General features: G+C 43.0%; 1 protein-coding gene across 4 annotated transcripts in view; it reads right to left on the bottom strand.

Moving 5' to 3' along the window:
* Window positions 1–10226: 10226 nt before the first annotated feature.
* Window positions 10227–16460, bottom strand: part of panx1a (pannexin 1a) — a 48979-nt gene continuing 42745 nt past the window's right edge. For 3 of the 4 annotated variants that reach the window (XM_078545771.1, XM_078545774.1, XM_078545772.1), the window contains one exon: window positions 10227–10547. In XM_078545771.1, coding sequence (XP_078401897.1) covers window positions 10411–10547 — 137 coding nt within the window. In that variant the 3' untranslated portion in view covers window positions 10227–10410. Of the gene's footprint in view, window positions 10548–10707; window positions 10836–16460 lie in introns of all 4 variants that reach the window. The other variant, XR_013577128.1, reaches the window with a different exon arrangement.

Below are 16460 nucleotides of genomic sequence, written 5' to 3'. Positions count from 1 at the left end.
TCCCTAGCTCACACACACAAACTCCTTTCGGTTTATACCTAGCTTCCCCATTGAATGTAAATTTGTATTGTTTTACTAGGTTTTTAAAAATTTTACCTCTCCTAACAAGAATCCTTTCGTTCCACCAATTTTTTTAGTAATATAAACACATTGCTTGGCATCTGTCAGCTAGGTGCAGGATTTTACCCATTCTTTTGAATGGTTTATTCAACAAATGCAAATTGCACTTTACCTTTTAACTTTACGTTTATCTAATTAGCATCTCAAACTACTATACATCAAAGCACCCAAATTAACTGGTTTTAATCCAATTAAGACACGCATAGACACAGACCCTACCACCAACCACCCCCAACAATCAGCAGTTGAAACTTAGCACTACAAGTCCAATTTAAAAATAATTTCGAATAACATTATAGACATTAACCTCTTCATGGCACTTCTGATAGCGGCACGCCATTTACGAGTGCTAAGTTTCAATGGTTTATCACCCTCAATAGTATCACTCGTGAAAACTGCACCGTACCACCCTTCCTCAAACGGATCAGCCGACAGGGCACCGTACCACCCTTCCTCAATCGGACCGGCCGATAGGGCGTTTCAAACATTTGCAGGCATGTAAAAGCTAACTGGTGATTCCTTGGCAATCAAGCCAGCACGCTCTCTTTTTCATTACAGGACTACCCCTCATACAACAGGTGTCACATGTGCGGAGTTATTGGTGAAAAGCTGCCTCAGGACGAGATTGAGCCTAATAATGCCAAATTTAGAGGGTAAGGAGGAAAGGAGTCAGGGAAGCTGGAAAACTAGACACGACTTGCACAGTCGCGAGAGAAAATTTACAGTGGGAGAGGCGGTATACGTAAAAATTTTCAGGGAAGGGTCAAAGTGGTTTCTGGGTGAAATAAATAGTGACTGGACCTTTATCTTACCATGTGGAGGTGGAAGGCTAGATCATCCGTAAAGATGTGAACCATTTAAGGAAGAGAGAGACAAATCATCAAGATTTGGTTCCATCAGTGACCATGACCGGTCCTGCGTTTCCTGTTCAGAATATTCAACCCAGGATTGACATGCCTGATGTTCCTGTAAGAGTTGAGGATACAGAACTGCAAGTGCCCACCAAAGCACCTGTTGTTCAGGCAACTCGGGAAAAGGAGATTCCTGACAAAGAATCTGAAGTTGTGGAGCTGCGACATTCCACATGTACCAGGAAACCACCTGAAAGACTGAACTTGTAGATTCGTTACCCAGTGTAAATATTATGTTGTCTTGGAAAATATGTACTTGTAAATATAGTATGTATAGCCAAGTTAATAAGTATGGTTTTATTTAGTGTGTAATGTACCTTTAAAAATAATACTTGTTAAGGAAGATCACATGATCTGTATTAACCAATTGGAGAGTAGCGAGGGCTACCTCAGCAGTTAGAGTAGAGAAAGAGTTGGATTTGAAAGCGCATGTGTAGTACCTACTGAGTATATTGCAAATAAACTTAATGTTTCCACCCAAGAAGTGTCTGCAGATCAACTCTATCATTAATAGTCCAACTCGGCCACCCTATAACAGATGGATCATACACTTGGCTGAGATTGTTGCAAATGCTTCAACCTTGTCTTTTCTGCTTATATGTTGCACAACAAAAGAACAAAAGGGAAGGTCTGTGACAACCTGGAGGGAAGGTGGAATTAAATGACAAAAGATTTCCAGGCGCAAAAGCTAAAGGGAGTGGTAATGGGGCAGGTCTCCACATAAGCTGCTTGACCTGCTGAGTATTTCCAGCATTTTCTGATTTTTTCCAATTTCCACCATCTGCAGTATTTTGCATTTGTTTTCTATTTAGCACAGTGCTGATGCCATGTAACATAATGGAGTGCTATGAAGATGAAACTGTGCCGTGGTCACTCCTACTCATACTGCCCTGGATAAATGCAGCTGAGACGGGTAGATTTGTGGGGATGAAGTCAAATAGCTTCTCTCACCACATGCTGCAGGGCCAGTCTGGCAACCATATCCTTCAGGACTTGGTCAGTCATGGTACTACATAGCCAGCCTAGGTGATTTATATTGAAGTCTCCTACCTGGAGTATGTTCTGTGCCTTTGCTACCCTCAGTGCTTCTTCCAGTGGTTTTCAAAATGGACATGAAGTAATTCATGAACTGATTGTTAGGGGTGTGTCAGTGGTTATGCAGTAGGTGGTAATCAGCAGGAAACTTCTTTGTCCATATGTTACAGATAGGGGAGAGATGTGAGATCATTTTCCCCCTTTTCTCTTTCTTCCCCCTCTCGCTGACCACAAGGATAGATTTCAGGGGAGTGTTTCAACCCCTTGAGTGCTATGACTTTAATGAACAGACAGGAAACAGGCTTTCTTATAAGTTAAAATAAAAAAAAAATAAACATTTATTTCTCACGGCACTCAAAATGTAAAAGTAACAAACGCTACTCCTCATTCACATGAAATACACACACAAGAAAAGATGAAGATGCAGCATATGCTTAATTATCTTAAAGAGTGAAAAAGGACACTTCTAATCAGTCCACAAAATGGTTGTTGAAATGTTGCAGGCCCGAAGCATTGTCTCTTGATGCACTAAAAAAAAAATGGAGGTTGGAGGTTTCTGGAGATAGATTCACATTGGCTCACCCCAAAAAACAGCAAGTTTCTACCTTTCCAGTCAAAGTTGGTTGAGATCCTGTAATGAAGAAATGTAATCTTGCAGGGAAAACAAGTAAGCACCTCTTCTCTACCTGAAGTGACTTTTGAGGCAGAACCCTCCTGTGTGCTGGGTGAGATATGGCTTCCTTCTAGTCTTCATATCCCAGGCTGACCCACTGGGCTGTCCTTAATAAGGTGTGGGTATCACCAGCCAGTTTCAGTAATGTGACGTTTTCAATGTATTCCATTATCCACATAATGGGTTGATGGCAGATGTCATTGACGCACAATGGGGAATGAATATATCCCATCAATATTCCTGCCACAAGTAACCTCCTGAATGTCTTTATTTGAAATCCCATCTTCATGGGACCAGCAAGCCTAGCAGCCATTGTCACTTTAAGTCTGTTGAATTGATATGAAGAGGGCAGTCATAAACATCTGGGAAGGCCATTTACATTTTATTGACTTTCCAGAGTCATGTCCAGACATGAAGTAGGTCCCTGTTTGTGAAGAAATTACAAAGGGAGACACCTGACTCTCTGGAGTCCATTTTGTGAAGGTACAATATTGAGTTCAACAATTTTAGATCATGAACTCTCTCCTCCATCCCCACCCCCTTTCCGATCCTCCCCTTTTATTTCCAATAATTTATATAGATTTTTCTGTTCCCACCTATTTCCATTATTTTTAAATGTATTTCCATCCATTGTTTTATCTCTACCTCTTAGCATTTTTCGATTCCTTCACCCCACACCACCCCCACTAGGGCTATCTGTACCTTGCTCGTCCTGCTTTCTACCCTTAATTAGCACATTCCTTAGATAATATCACCACCTTCAACACCTCTTTGTCCTTTTGTCTATGACATCTTTTGGCTATCTCCACCTATCACTGGCCCTCTATCCAGCTCTACTTGTCCCCCCCCCCCACCCCTTAAACCAGCTTATATTTCATCTCTCTTCTATTTTTACTTAGTTCTGTTGAAGAGTCATACGGACTCGAAACATTAAGTATGTTCCTCTCTGCAGATGCTGCCAGACCTGCTGAGTTTTTCCAGGTATTTTTATTTTTGTTTTACAATATTCCATGCTGTTTCTTAACAATAAAGTGTCCAACTTTTAATAAGCTTTACGGGGGTATGACGTGACCATGACACTCATGTTTGACCCAATGCATGATACTTCCTATGAGCACTCCCAGGGCCACTCCCTTCTGAATGTATACCACTGTGCATCATCTCTGGTAAGCCAGTCCTGCAGTTGAAAAGCACCTACCCAGGGTTGGTGATGGAGGAGTGTGTGATGTTTGATGACTGCTATGATTCTGTGAGTATGGCTATGTTAGGCTGTTGCTTGACTAGGCTGTGGGACAGCTCTCCCGATTTTGGCACAAGCTCCCAGATGTTACTGAGGAGGACTTTGCAGGGTTGTCTGGGCTAGATGTCATATCCTGACCTGGTGCCTAGGTCAGTGAGTAGAGTCAGCGAATCCCGCAGGAAGTTGTTAACGAAGCTTGGGGGTTAAAATAACAACGTGGAGGCCTTGCTGTCTGGACAATTCTCACCCAGAGTTAAAATCAGACCTCAAGAGACAGTAAAAAGGAAAATTAAAATAGATGGCCACTACCAGATAGTGAATTAGAGGGAAGATGAGGCTTAAGCTCTGATCCACTACAAGGACAAGTGAACACAGACTCTTGAAAATTACAGTTTGCTTATTGTGTTGTCTGTAGCAAATTATTAATTATGGAACTCAAACTCTGACAACAAATTCTGCACACTGTACTTATAATTTCATGAAACTGAAACTTAATTCTAACTTTGCATCTCACTGCAAAATGACATTGGTAATTTTATTTTGAGTGCAGATAGAACATAAGTTGTTTCTTCCTATCAAAGGAGTTTTCAAGCCAAGGATTTCAAATGGGAGGCAATGAGAAGGGCAGGGAAAGCATTAGAAATAGCAAAGTCAGCAAGTTGCTGCCCAGAGAAATGGTAGAAGGTGCACAAAGATGAAAATATGATTTCAAGCCAAAATGAAGGCTTAATGCATCTATTCTATTAAGTCAGTAATAACACATGCACGAACAGAAAGCTGCCTCCAAGTTGTCCAGTGGAAGAGCTGGGGATCAGCAGATTGTCGATTCTGGCAGTGAGAATTGACCTGCAGCTGATGATCTAGAGTGGTGACCCTGTTAGAGGATGCAGAACTGGCAGAGGTCACCTCATTTAAGTAATGCCAGAGGCACCTGCATCATTGGGGGCACATCACGGGTGTCTGTCAGAGGGAACAGCATTTGCAAGGCAAATGCTATAAATGCTATGAAGGATGCTATAAATTCATGGCAGCAGTGCGGGCACTGATTGATTCATTTATGTGGGCAGGAAGGAATCATGAGTGGTTGCACAACCTTAGGGTGCTTTGGACTATGTCCAAGTCACTCCAATGTCCTCCTTGCTTTATAATAGCAACTGACTCTTCAAATTGTAAACTGGTTTTTCAACTTCTTTCCACCTGTCATTGGAATGAAAAGCATCGCTATTGAAGAATCCACGTTAAACATCCATCAACAGCATCATACACTCCCAAAGCAAAAAAAAATTGCCACGCCAGTGCAAATATGTGCCAACATTTGGGAAATGTTCTACAGAACTAGATATTGCCCAAACCCATTTCAGAGAACTTAGGTTGATCAGTCTGGCATGAATCAAATATATGGCAGAGTTTTATGATTGTGCGATTGGGTAGGTGGCCCGACATTGGGAAGAAATATGTGTCGCCTGCATGCATGGGCAGCCAGCGGGACTTCCTCCTGAATTTTACATGCAGCAGCCAATTAAGTGGGTGCTGTCAGGACTAGCATCCTGTTCAGGACGGCAGCTTGCCCCCAAGAGCTGCCAGCCCAATCATGCCACCAGGAGCACTGGCCACTGCTGAGGCAGGCAGGGGCCCTGCAGCCGTCAGAAGATATGCAAAAAATATTTGAAGGAAATTGAAGGGTGAGTGCTGGAGGGGAAACCCCTCCGGGGAAATTGCTGGAGCAGTGGGGGCTGGCCTCCTGACCCGCAACACCTTCTTTGCTTGAAAATATCTCCCCCCCGCATTGGCTGCCATTGGGATGCTGCCTCCATTTAGCTGCCAAAATGCCAAAGGCACCATAAAATTACCCTAATAAGGCCTTTACTTATGTAAATTAGCTTCCCCACTCCTTGGGATAGGCAGCCTGTCTGATTTTGGTCCTGCCATTGGTAAAACTCCCGGAAGGTGGACATGTTCGGGAAGTCGATCTGACATGGCTCACAGATATCTGAGTGCCATCCCCTGCCTCCCTCCTCGCCTTCTGTGAGCCCAAAAAATTCAGCCCATAATCTCAGCAACATACAAAATTCTAGAACTGAAGCATGTGAAACTCTCTGCCCCCAGAAAGTAGAGTGGGGTCAAGGGCAGAACCAATGAATGGGCAGGTGTCTTACACTGCCTTCTTATGATAGCAGAGCGGGACCAGAGAAATTTAGGGCCACATATCAAAGATAACGAAAAAACTATCAGAATTAACTTGACTCAACCATATGTCTTTAACAAAAGAGATTTCAACTTTATTCTGAAAAAGGTTGAAATCTATCAGAAAACAAAGTATTAAGTCAATTCACTGCAACAATTCTGATCAATTAAATGGAAAATTATATAATTAAGAAGTAGTTCAAGATAAAATTATTTCAAAATCTATACATCATTATGTACAAAGGAATTAAGATTTAAGCCAACACAATGCCTCCATTTTAGGGTTATGTTTATGTACAGCAGAATGGTGTCAATATTACACAATTAAATAATTTAAATAATTATTTCTGTAATAAAAGTTGCTCAAATATGTAAAGCACTTTCTAAAATTATTTAATATAAATAAAACAAATAAATAACAGTTTGCTGGTTTAACAAGCTGAAACTTCCAGTGATTTACAACATACATATTATCCCATTTGTCAACTATTATACTCCCGACACAATTCTCTCCCAACACTTTTACTTGCACTGGTCGGAACCCCTATTGTTCCTTCTGGATAGTTAACTTATAATATTATCATTGCATCTAACCTGATGTTGAAAGTTAACACACTTTCAAGTTTTGAGATGAATACTATTCTGTTAATTAAAATTCAGAACATTCACCAAATGGATCACTGATACTGGGTGTGTGATTGCACTATCTACAGCATTGCATGCTTGCTATACTATCTTTCCACATGCAGGCTCTTATAAATCACCACCGACACAAGTACACCCAAATTTTGTTGCAAATTCATAATTCATATGTTTTAGAATATAACTTTTAGTGTTAGGAATTAAAGTTTTGACTGTATATAAATGGGGAGGGGAAGCATCTGATTGAGAAACTGATAAGCAGTCCTGAAGTAAATGCAACTCAAACAAGCTTGGAGTTTATCATACTTAAAAGGTAACTTGTGTTCAACTTACAAAGTCAGAGGTAGAAGTGTAAACTAAAATAATGAATGGCCCCATCTCTCAGCTTGTAAGGGAGCCAGAAGGTCTACACTTACTTCAATAAAATACTTAAAATTATTTATGTAGTTCCCAGATCAAAAGATGATAAAACCACTTGTAAACAAGTGTGTTCCTTAACAGGGCCAGCAATTCTAGAGAGGCAATTACATCCATTAGCAATATAAATTATCCTTAAGAGTTACAGAATCAAAGAGTTGTGTTGAAGGTAAATTAATTTGTTTACATTTCTGTTTGAAATGTGTCCATCACAAAGCATGCCACCTTGTCATAGAGACAGGATGTGGGGGTAGAAGGTTCTTTTGCTTAATTTATCTGTGTGTATTTACTGATAGAAGAAAGCAGTTTAGTCTGGGTTTCATGAAGGAAAGTCAGCCACAAACTTTGCTCTAGCTTGCAGCTGATGGAAGAAATCTACAGTGGTTCTCACAGAGTCTTGTAGCAGAAATCAGTCAGTAGACTTAGCTTGGAAAACTCTGGGACGGTGGTTGAAGACCCAGACATGAACTGAGGCATCCACAGCCTGGAAGTCAGTAAAGGAAATGGTGGTGGAGTGCATAGCCAAAAAGCTAATGGAAGGACTCCCATAGAATTTTACCTTGGAGGAATAGCTGGAATACTGACACCATCCAGGACTCAGTATTTATAAGCTACAGTGTTGTTAGTGGTGCTTGCTTTGTTTAATTTCTCTTTATATATACAATAAAGTTTGCTTTTGTTAAAAAACATAAAATCTTGAGGTGTAGTTCTGTCGGATAATTGTTGGGTGTTCAGAGTTCTTCTTTAAACATTAAAGGTCCCTAAAAGGATCATAATATTAGATTTAGAGATTATTAAATTAACATTTATATTATGTAAACAGATAACATCTTTATTTGTGGATCAATAGAAGTTACAGATTTAATTTCAAGTTTTCTTGTTTACAACATTTCTTTGTAATAGCCTTTGGCCGCAAAACGTGGATCCAAAGTGCTGGCTCTACAAAAACCCTGAATTTAAAAAATGATGGCCTGAACACTTTTGGTGCAGCCCCGAGGGTGCATCCTGACTGACAGAGAGCTAGCTTGAGCATACAATCCGTGTACCAGGAGCATGCAGACACATCACATCAAACAGCCTCCTATGATGATTTGGTGCATGATCTTCCATTTTGGATTGTGCTTTCTCTCAGTTATTCCCAGCTAAAAATGCATTCAACTGCACAAAGGACCTCCCTCACCACCCACCCCCCAACACCCACTTGCACTATTTAAAGGGCAAAGATTAACTTCCAGGTGAAGTGCTTTTGACTTTTACTAGCACTGAGATGGTGGAAGTTCTGTGTCCTGTGCTACTGGAGGAGCTTTGTAAACTCTTTTTGAAATTTTACAAGGAGTGCTCTGGATCTTGATAAGGAGGTCAGAGGAGTTAGTTAGCCTCTCAGGAGAAAGGCTGTTTCAGCAATGAGGCATATAGTTACAGCTTCTGTTGAGTTGCACCATGATTTTGGAATGGAGTACAGACAGCAGGGAGAGGATGTTGTCAAAAGGGAGGAAGAGGAGGCTCTCAATAGAAGCTCTGATCCAGCAAAGGTATTAAACAAACACTTGTCCAACCTCCACTATAGCCAGAAGCAGCATGTGAGACGCCTGCATTTTACCAACGAGGTGATCACTGATTTACGCCACCTCCTACAACCTGACAGGCAGTCTCACAACAGGGCGAGGATGGTGCTGCCAGTGGCTAGCAAGGCCACTGTCACTCTAGGTTTCTATGCTGGTGGATCCTTCAAGGTGGGAGCAGGCAACATTGGCAATGTCTCACACATTGCTGTGCATGACTGCATAAGGGAAGTGACACATGCCCTGGATAGAAGGAGAGGGGTCTTCACTCACTGATTGGAGAGAGGCAGAAGAGAGCATGTAGATTTTCCAGGTTGGAAAGATTCTCAATGATACAGGGTGCATATTAGCTGCATGCATGTAGCTCTGCGGTCTTATATGTTAATGGGAAAATGTCCCATAACTGCAAGGGCTACCTCTCTATGAACATCCAGCTTCTGAGCAACCATGCCCAGAAGCTCATCTTGGTGACTGCCAACTATCCTGTCAGCAGCCATGATGCATTCATCCTGTGCCAGTCAGCTGTACCTGCCATCTTTGGGTTGCCACAAAGAACCAGAGGCTGGCTGCAAGGGCAGCAAGGGATGCATGATCTGCACCCAGCTCATGACCCTGAGGACATTGTGCCAGTAATAAGAGCCATGCAGCCACCAGGAGTGTCATGGAGCAAACCATTCGCATCCTAAAACAATGGTTTTGCTGTCTGGGCTGCTCGGTGGAACCCCCCAGTGCTGGAGAGTGTCTCCAAGTTTGTGGTGGTTGGCTGCATCCTCACAACATTGCTCTCTTGAAAGCACAACCCTTACAATTAGGTGGAGGCCATCTTGGGAGGAACAGCAAGACAAGGAAGAAGGGATGAGTAATACAATACTGTCATTGGATACTCAGATTCTTGTTCAGTAAGATGTCATCCCACATCATCATTGCTCCACAATTTCCTTCCTTCCTATCTATCTGCTATGTACCATTACACACCCTCTTGGCCATAATCCTGAAATAAAAGCCACCAACATAAAACCGTTCCATAACATCAATATTTCCAACAATGCACACAAAACTGAACTGTAAACCCAAGTGCATTCACTTAGTTCCTATCTTACAGGTTCCTTTGCTTGGCCCAGTGCTCCTATGCAGTGTTACCCCAGTGGCTCCAGCATGGTTGGTGAAAGACTTTCAGTCATGCAAGAATGCAGATGACCTTGCAGGATAACCTCAAACAGCCTCAAGATGTTGCGTGGCTTCTGTCTGTGCTGCAATGGCAGCTGATTGGCCATCAAATGCTGCATCATGGCTGTCATGGAGTTGGCCACCACTTCCACACAAGAAAGGAGCTCTGTGCGAAGCCCTATGCAAAATTGGAGCCCAACCCCTCCATGCTTCTTGACGGTATCAGGAGCCTCTGTGCCAAGCCTGCCAATGCACCAAACATCTTAGTGTACGTACCCATCAGTGTTCTCCTGGATTCTGCCCCATAAAAGTCTTCATCTGAGTCTGTAACAAAACTTGTCTGCGGTCTTGCCCTGCAGTGAACTGACACGTGAACTGTGCTTCGCCCCTGGTCTGGCTGTAGCCCACTCATGGTGACTCAGTACGTGCTGAACCTGACTCTATGCTACTCTCTAAAGTTCAAGCAGTGCCAGTACCTGAGCCGGCGGCTGCCATTGTTAGATCAAGTGAGGGTGCGTCTTCATCAGTCGCCTTTGGTAGCTCTCGCCCTTCATGTTGAGGCTGCACTGTCTGTCCAGCTGGCAGTTCTTGGTTATCTAAAAGCAGAAGTGAAGAAGGGGAGGGTTCGAGTTAGTGACGTGGAAACAAGAGGGCCATAATCACACCATCCGCAGCTTGCATGTTATGCTGATAGCGAACGAACGAGAAGGGGCTAAGGCAGTAGCATACTGTCATCCTCAGTGTTCTCGGCAATACCTGATGCAATAGCCTCAGTAACAGCGAGCTCCGTGATGTGGAGCACAATCTCCTCCAGAGGGCTCAGTTGATGCAGGCATGTCTGCCCTGTCAGTTCTGTGCTCCCCCTGTGTATGTGCCGCCATGTCCTGTAAGGGAAAGCAAAGTATTCAGTGAGTGTTTTGCAATGTGTTTTTGTGTCTGATTAGAGATATGTGAAAGCTGCAGGTGGTGGGTGTGAGTTTGGCAGCATTGGTACATGTGGGAATGAGATGTGGACTACCTGCACATTAGGCATGAGTCCTGATTGTTGATGAGTGAATGATAGGGTTGTGGTGCATTGAGCAAGATGAGATGCTGGTGGAGCATTGGGTTGGAGAAATCGTGTGAAAAGGCATTCACTGACCACTCGTGTGAGGTCATTGAACGATTTTTCTAGAACTGCTGTCCGGTTCTTGGTGCCAAATTCTGAGAACTCACCTCACTGGTCACCTGCTCCCTTTCCCTTTTCAGGTTGTGCCTCGAGGACCTCTTGGCCTCCTATGGGAACATGGCTTTTTTTCTCCTTTCCACCTCCATCACTAATGCCTCCAGCACTACATCAGCACACTTGGGAGCCCTCCCTCTTGCTTCATTTGGTGTTCTTTTCCTTCCAGCCAAGCCTCTCAGAGACAGTTGCAGTAGCTTCTGTTACATAATTGCAGCTCCACTTTAAGAAGTCCAGGCTAGCTGTGTGTCGTGCTAGCTACGCACATTGCTGGGTCCCCTATGTAGCATGCAGCCACTCAGCAGTGTATTCTGCACTGGGCTGCATGCTGAAATTATTAAGAATGAGCAGGCAGCATGAAATTTGCATACTGTCAGCTTCAGCAAGACTAGGCGATGGGTAATTGCGCATCATTATCTACACACCAAAACAGGCCATATCCAATTCTTCCCCATCTATGTTTAGTTGCCCTTATCCCAGTAATATTTCTATCTAGCAGGAGGGGAGAATATTCTGGATTAAAGATTCAAGTAGCAATACATCACAAGTTCTTTCATAAGAAATCCCTTCCCTACACATTTGTGACAGAACTGTTCCAATGCATTATCATTGGCTGTACATCCTGTATCCTTTATGAGATTCCACGTGATAAGAGTTACAGCTCCTACAAAACCCTGTGCAACAAGAGATAAGTGCAGCGCATACTAAGAAGACAAACCAATGTTAAAACACCTAAATGCAAGCAAAAATACCATTCCAACCATAACAAGCCTGTCCAAGGCACAGGTCAGGGTGTGATGGAATGCTCTCCACTTGCCTGGATGAGTACAGCTCCCACAAAACTCAAGAAGCTTGACGCCATCCAGGACAAAACAGCCTGCTTGATTGGCACCCCTTCCACAAATATTCACTTCTTCCACCACCGACTCACAATGGCAGCAGTGTGTACCATCTATAATATACACTGCAGGAACTTACCAAGCCTCCTTGGACAACACCCTCCAAACCCATGACTACTAACATCTAGAAGGTCAAGGGCAGCAGACACATGGGAACACCCCCACTAGAAGTTCCCTTCCAAGCCACTCACAATCCTGACTTGGAAATATATTGCCATTCCTTCACTGCCGCTGGGTCAAAATCCCAGAACTCCTTCCCTAATGGCACTGTGGGTGTACCTACACCACGCGGACTGCAGCGGTTCAAGAAGACAGCTCACCATCACCTTCTCAAGGGCAATTAGGGATGGGCAATAAATGCTGGCCTAGCCAGCAACACACACATCCCATGAATGAATTTTAAAAATGTTGTGTGCAAGGCTGTATCAATTTCATCTTAATATTTTCAAAAAACACAAGTTAAGGATAAAAAAAGATTGAATTTTTACAGGTCAGCTTATTGTGGGTCATTTATTTCCGATACCTGATGTCTTAGTGTTTGGCAAAATATGTTTAAATTAGAAAGGTGTCATGTTATGCATGCAGCCAGTTTTAATGTAAAATGTTAATATTCAGGCTTTGGAAACAGTGCAGTGATAGCCACAAGATTAATTTCCAGTTTAAAATGCCTGAGCTACCCAAATAAGCTCAGAGCTGTATATTTCGAGAGATGTAGCCTCAGGGGTGATTTTATTAGGGTCTATAAAATAATAAGAAGATAGAAAATTTTTATGAGCCAATAATTTCAATTAGAGGGGGTTGGGAGGACCAGAGGTCACACAAGTAAGGGCAGAATTGGTTGGCTATTTGGTGATTCTTTTCCCAGAGGATATTAAGCATTTGCAACACATTGCAGTGAACACTGATTCACTGCGTTCCTTCAAGAGAGAGCTGGGTCCATTTCTGGCTGGGGCAGAGAGGTAGATGCACTGTAACTAAAGTCAGTGTAAATGCAATCTTCTGAAATAGTTTTGATTGTATAAAGAGGAATTTTTCACATTTCCCTCCTAATTAGCCTTGGCTTTTCTCTGAAATTTCATCTCTCTCAGGTTACATAGTATTTGAGTAGGCAGTGTCTGTGTTGTAATGTATATGGCATCATTGCTACATGGGACAGGTTAGATGGACCAGCTGGTCTGTTATTTCTGTATATTGGCATGTTTGTCTGTTGAGAAAAGTTTTTGAAATGTGGAGCCTTTGTGAAAGTTGAATGACCCAAGAAGGCAGGGCAACAAGAAAGACGACAATTTAAGAAATGTTCTTATCCGCTTTTACTTAAGAAAACAAGAGCAGCAATGATAAATTACAGAGTCTCATCATCCATTGAAAATTACATAAATATATAATTTACACAAAATTTTAACATTTAACACTCTTATAAAATGCTAGTTCTCAAGATTCTTTTCAGTTTCAGCAATTCCAATGCCACAGATTTACTGTGGGCTCCGTCTTTTTAATAAGTTTAAATAACATGAAGGTACTTACACTTTAACGTACAGACTAATGAGAGGAGCAGCAACATTTGGGTGATCCCTCAACATCAAAAAAATCTTTATAAAGGGTTAAAATGCCTGCTTACAGTAACCACACATAAAACCTGAATCTTTCACTCATCATTAATAGACAGAAATCTAACAAAACTTCAACTTTTCAATTTTTAGCTTATTGCATTTTGTACAGTTTATAAAAAGATTATAAAGCAATGGGAATAAAATGAGGTAATTATAATTGGCTTTTGAAAGGTAAAACGTGCACCACTTTAGAGCAAGCACATGATGGCCAGATGTTATAACTCAGTTGCATCCAACAATGACTAAATTAAGACTAACTATGCTAAAATAGCAACCACTGGAGATAAATTTGTGCAAAGGAATTTTGTTGTGATGAGTTAGTAAAACACATGATGGACATCAACAGTATTTCCAGACAACACGGATAATACAGGGCATGGGCCTAAGTTGGATAGCCCCTGAAAACAATGCAGGGAATGCGATGTGCAATTATCCTACATCTATTCATTGACATGCAGGCAACACACCAACTTCAAGTTACCTGCTGATTTGAATGATTTCAGAGTTCAGTCAGCACTAACCACGCTGCTGATTGACTGATGCATCAGCAGGGGTCTAATACCATGGGCATCATTAAACCTGCACAGCTGAAAACTACCATGCATCTCTTAAAGGGGATGTACGTTGTGGCTGCTATAGGGACCAGGAGTTGTGCAAGTGAATCTGACCTTGGGAACATTGAAGAATGGTGCCAGATGAGCTCCCAGGTATTCCAATGCTCTGCCCTGACGGAGGAGCTAGAAAGTAGGAAAGATGCCCCACAACGAGCCAGGACGCTCTCTAAACACATGGTTAGAAGTATTGGAAGCAGATAACCGTGGCAGCCAATGCCAGGAGTCAAGTCCCTGCAATGCTGGATGCAATGCTGTCAAAAGGTCACTGAACTCACATTAATGGTCAAGATCAGTGAGCGGATCTTCAAATGCCATATCCAACAAAGTGCACGACAGTCACACACACTGATCAATTCACTATAGTTCCATCACTCACCTACCAGCGATCTCTAGGACTCATACCTAATATTCATCAGCTCCATCGCACCCTTACACATTTAGCACTGCAGCAAACTGCAAAACTGCATCTTACAGCTTGCACACACTGACAGCTATTCTACCATGACAGCCACATCACTGAAACACACTGCATGATTCTGGTGGACACACTTCCCTCTTTCTTGCAGGAGAAGGTGATGCACAACCATAGACACCTGGAGCTAAGTAGAGGGGGATGGACACACCTGCATGCCCCAACCCCCATTGAGGGGATCGCACTAGCCATTATTGGGATGGCCATTGCTGAGACCATGACTAAACCCATTGAAGAGACTGGTGCGCTCATACCTGGTCCTCCTTAAATCCCACCTTCCCTTCATCCCATAATCTCTTCGGATTTACAAGCTGCAGATAGCGTAAGCATGCACTGCTTTCTCCCTTGCAAACCACAAACTTGCACTTGTGCATTTCTCCTTTAAGATACATAAGAAATGCAACTTAGACAGTGATGGTGAAGACACACCGTAACTCAATTTCACACTCATAGCCATCAGCTCAGATTCTGACACTAACATAATTTAGAGGACATTCTTGCAACATAATCTGCATGTGTTGAAATATCAGGCAAAGTGGCCTGCAGCCAGGGCAAGAGGCAGCTCACAGAGCATGAGACGGCGCGAGTTCTGCTCTAGAAGACTCAGGAGAAACGTTTGGCAGGTCTACAAGGAAGACTCCATTCATTGCCGAACAGCATGGAGGAGCTCAGCACCAACTTGGCACAGGGCTTTGTGCAGAGCTTGGGGCCCATCATTTTCAGCAAGGAAGTGGTGACTAATTCCGTCCACACGTTTGGGGTCTCAACCATGATGCAGAGTCTGATGGCTGATGCCACAGATTCCACTGCAACACAAGCAGCAGCCACTCAATGCCAAACTGCTGCAGAGGAAGCTCAGAATGAGGTCACGCAAGGTTCGCTTGTCACCATGTAAGCGCCGATGCCATCATAGCTGTGGGTTACAGTGTACAAGGGAGCAGGGGAGTCATAGCCATCTAACAACCTGTCCTTCAACAGATTACTAGGATTGCCGAGATGCAGACTGAGGCGGTGGCAGTGGTTCCATGAAGCTGGAGCCCGTGTCCTGTCACAGAATGGCAGTATTCATCCTCTCCACTCGCGCCATTCTGCCAATGCCCTTGCTGTTGCCTGTTAGCCCAAATTCCTGCCACAAATGCTAAGACGATTCACCGTCTGTGCCCAAAGCTGACCAAGGTCATCCTACAAAACCATCAATAGTCTCCTCCAGTGAAAATTACCAGCCTCCAACCAAACATTCTGCAGCTACTGGGGTAACACTGCAAAAAGCACTAGGCCAGGCAAAGGCACATGGGATACAGGCACTGAGGGAATGCACAAGGGTGACTAGTTGGAATTTGTATGAAATTTGGCATGATTTATAAATTTGGTTTTGAACGTTTGCTTTGCAGTTCCTTTTATTTTGCATTGTGCAAGTGGATGCTATGATGGTCAGTGACAAGGGGAAAGTAAAGTGTGGGACTATTGGTGAATGGGGAATTGGGGTCACCGTTACTAGTATTGTACTCAGATGAGTTCTTCACCCGGACAGAGGAGCTGTCTATTGCCTCCTCTTCCTTCTCCTCAACTGTTTTCCAGATATCTGTGCCCACAGTGAGGTTGTGCAGGTGAGATTGTGCAGGATACAGCAGATCACCACGAATGTTGACACTGCTCTGCCAAGTGCTGCGGGGCTCCTCCAGAACAGTCGAT

This window comes from Cetorhinus maximus, chromosome 7 (genome assembly GCF_964194155.1).
Source record: "Cetorhinus maximus chromosome 7, sCetMax3.hap1.1, whole genome shotgun sequence".
Taxonomy (NCBI): domain Eukaryota; kingdom Metazoa; phylum Chordata; class Chondrichthyes; order Lamniformes; family Cetorhinidae; genus Cetorhinus; species Cetorhinus maximus.
The sequence above is the reverse complement of the archived record's forward strand: the minus strand, read 5'-3'. Positions and strand labels throughout refer to the sequence as shown.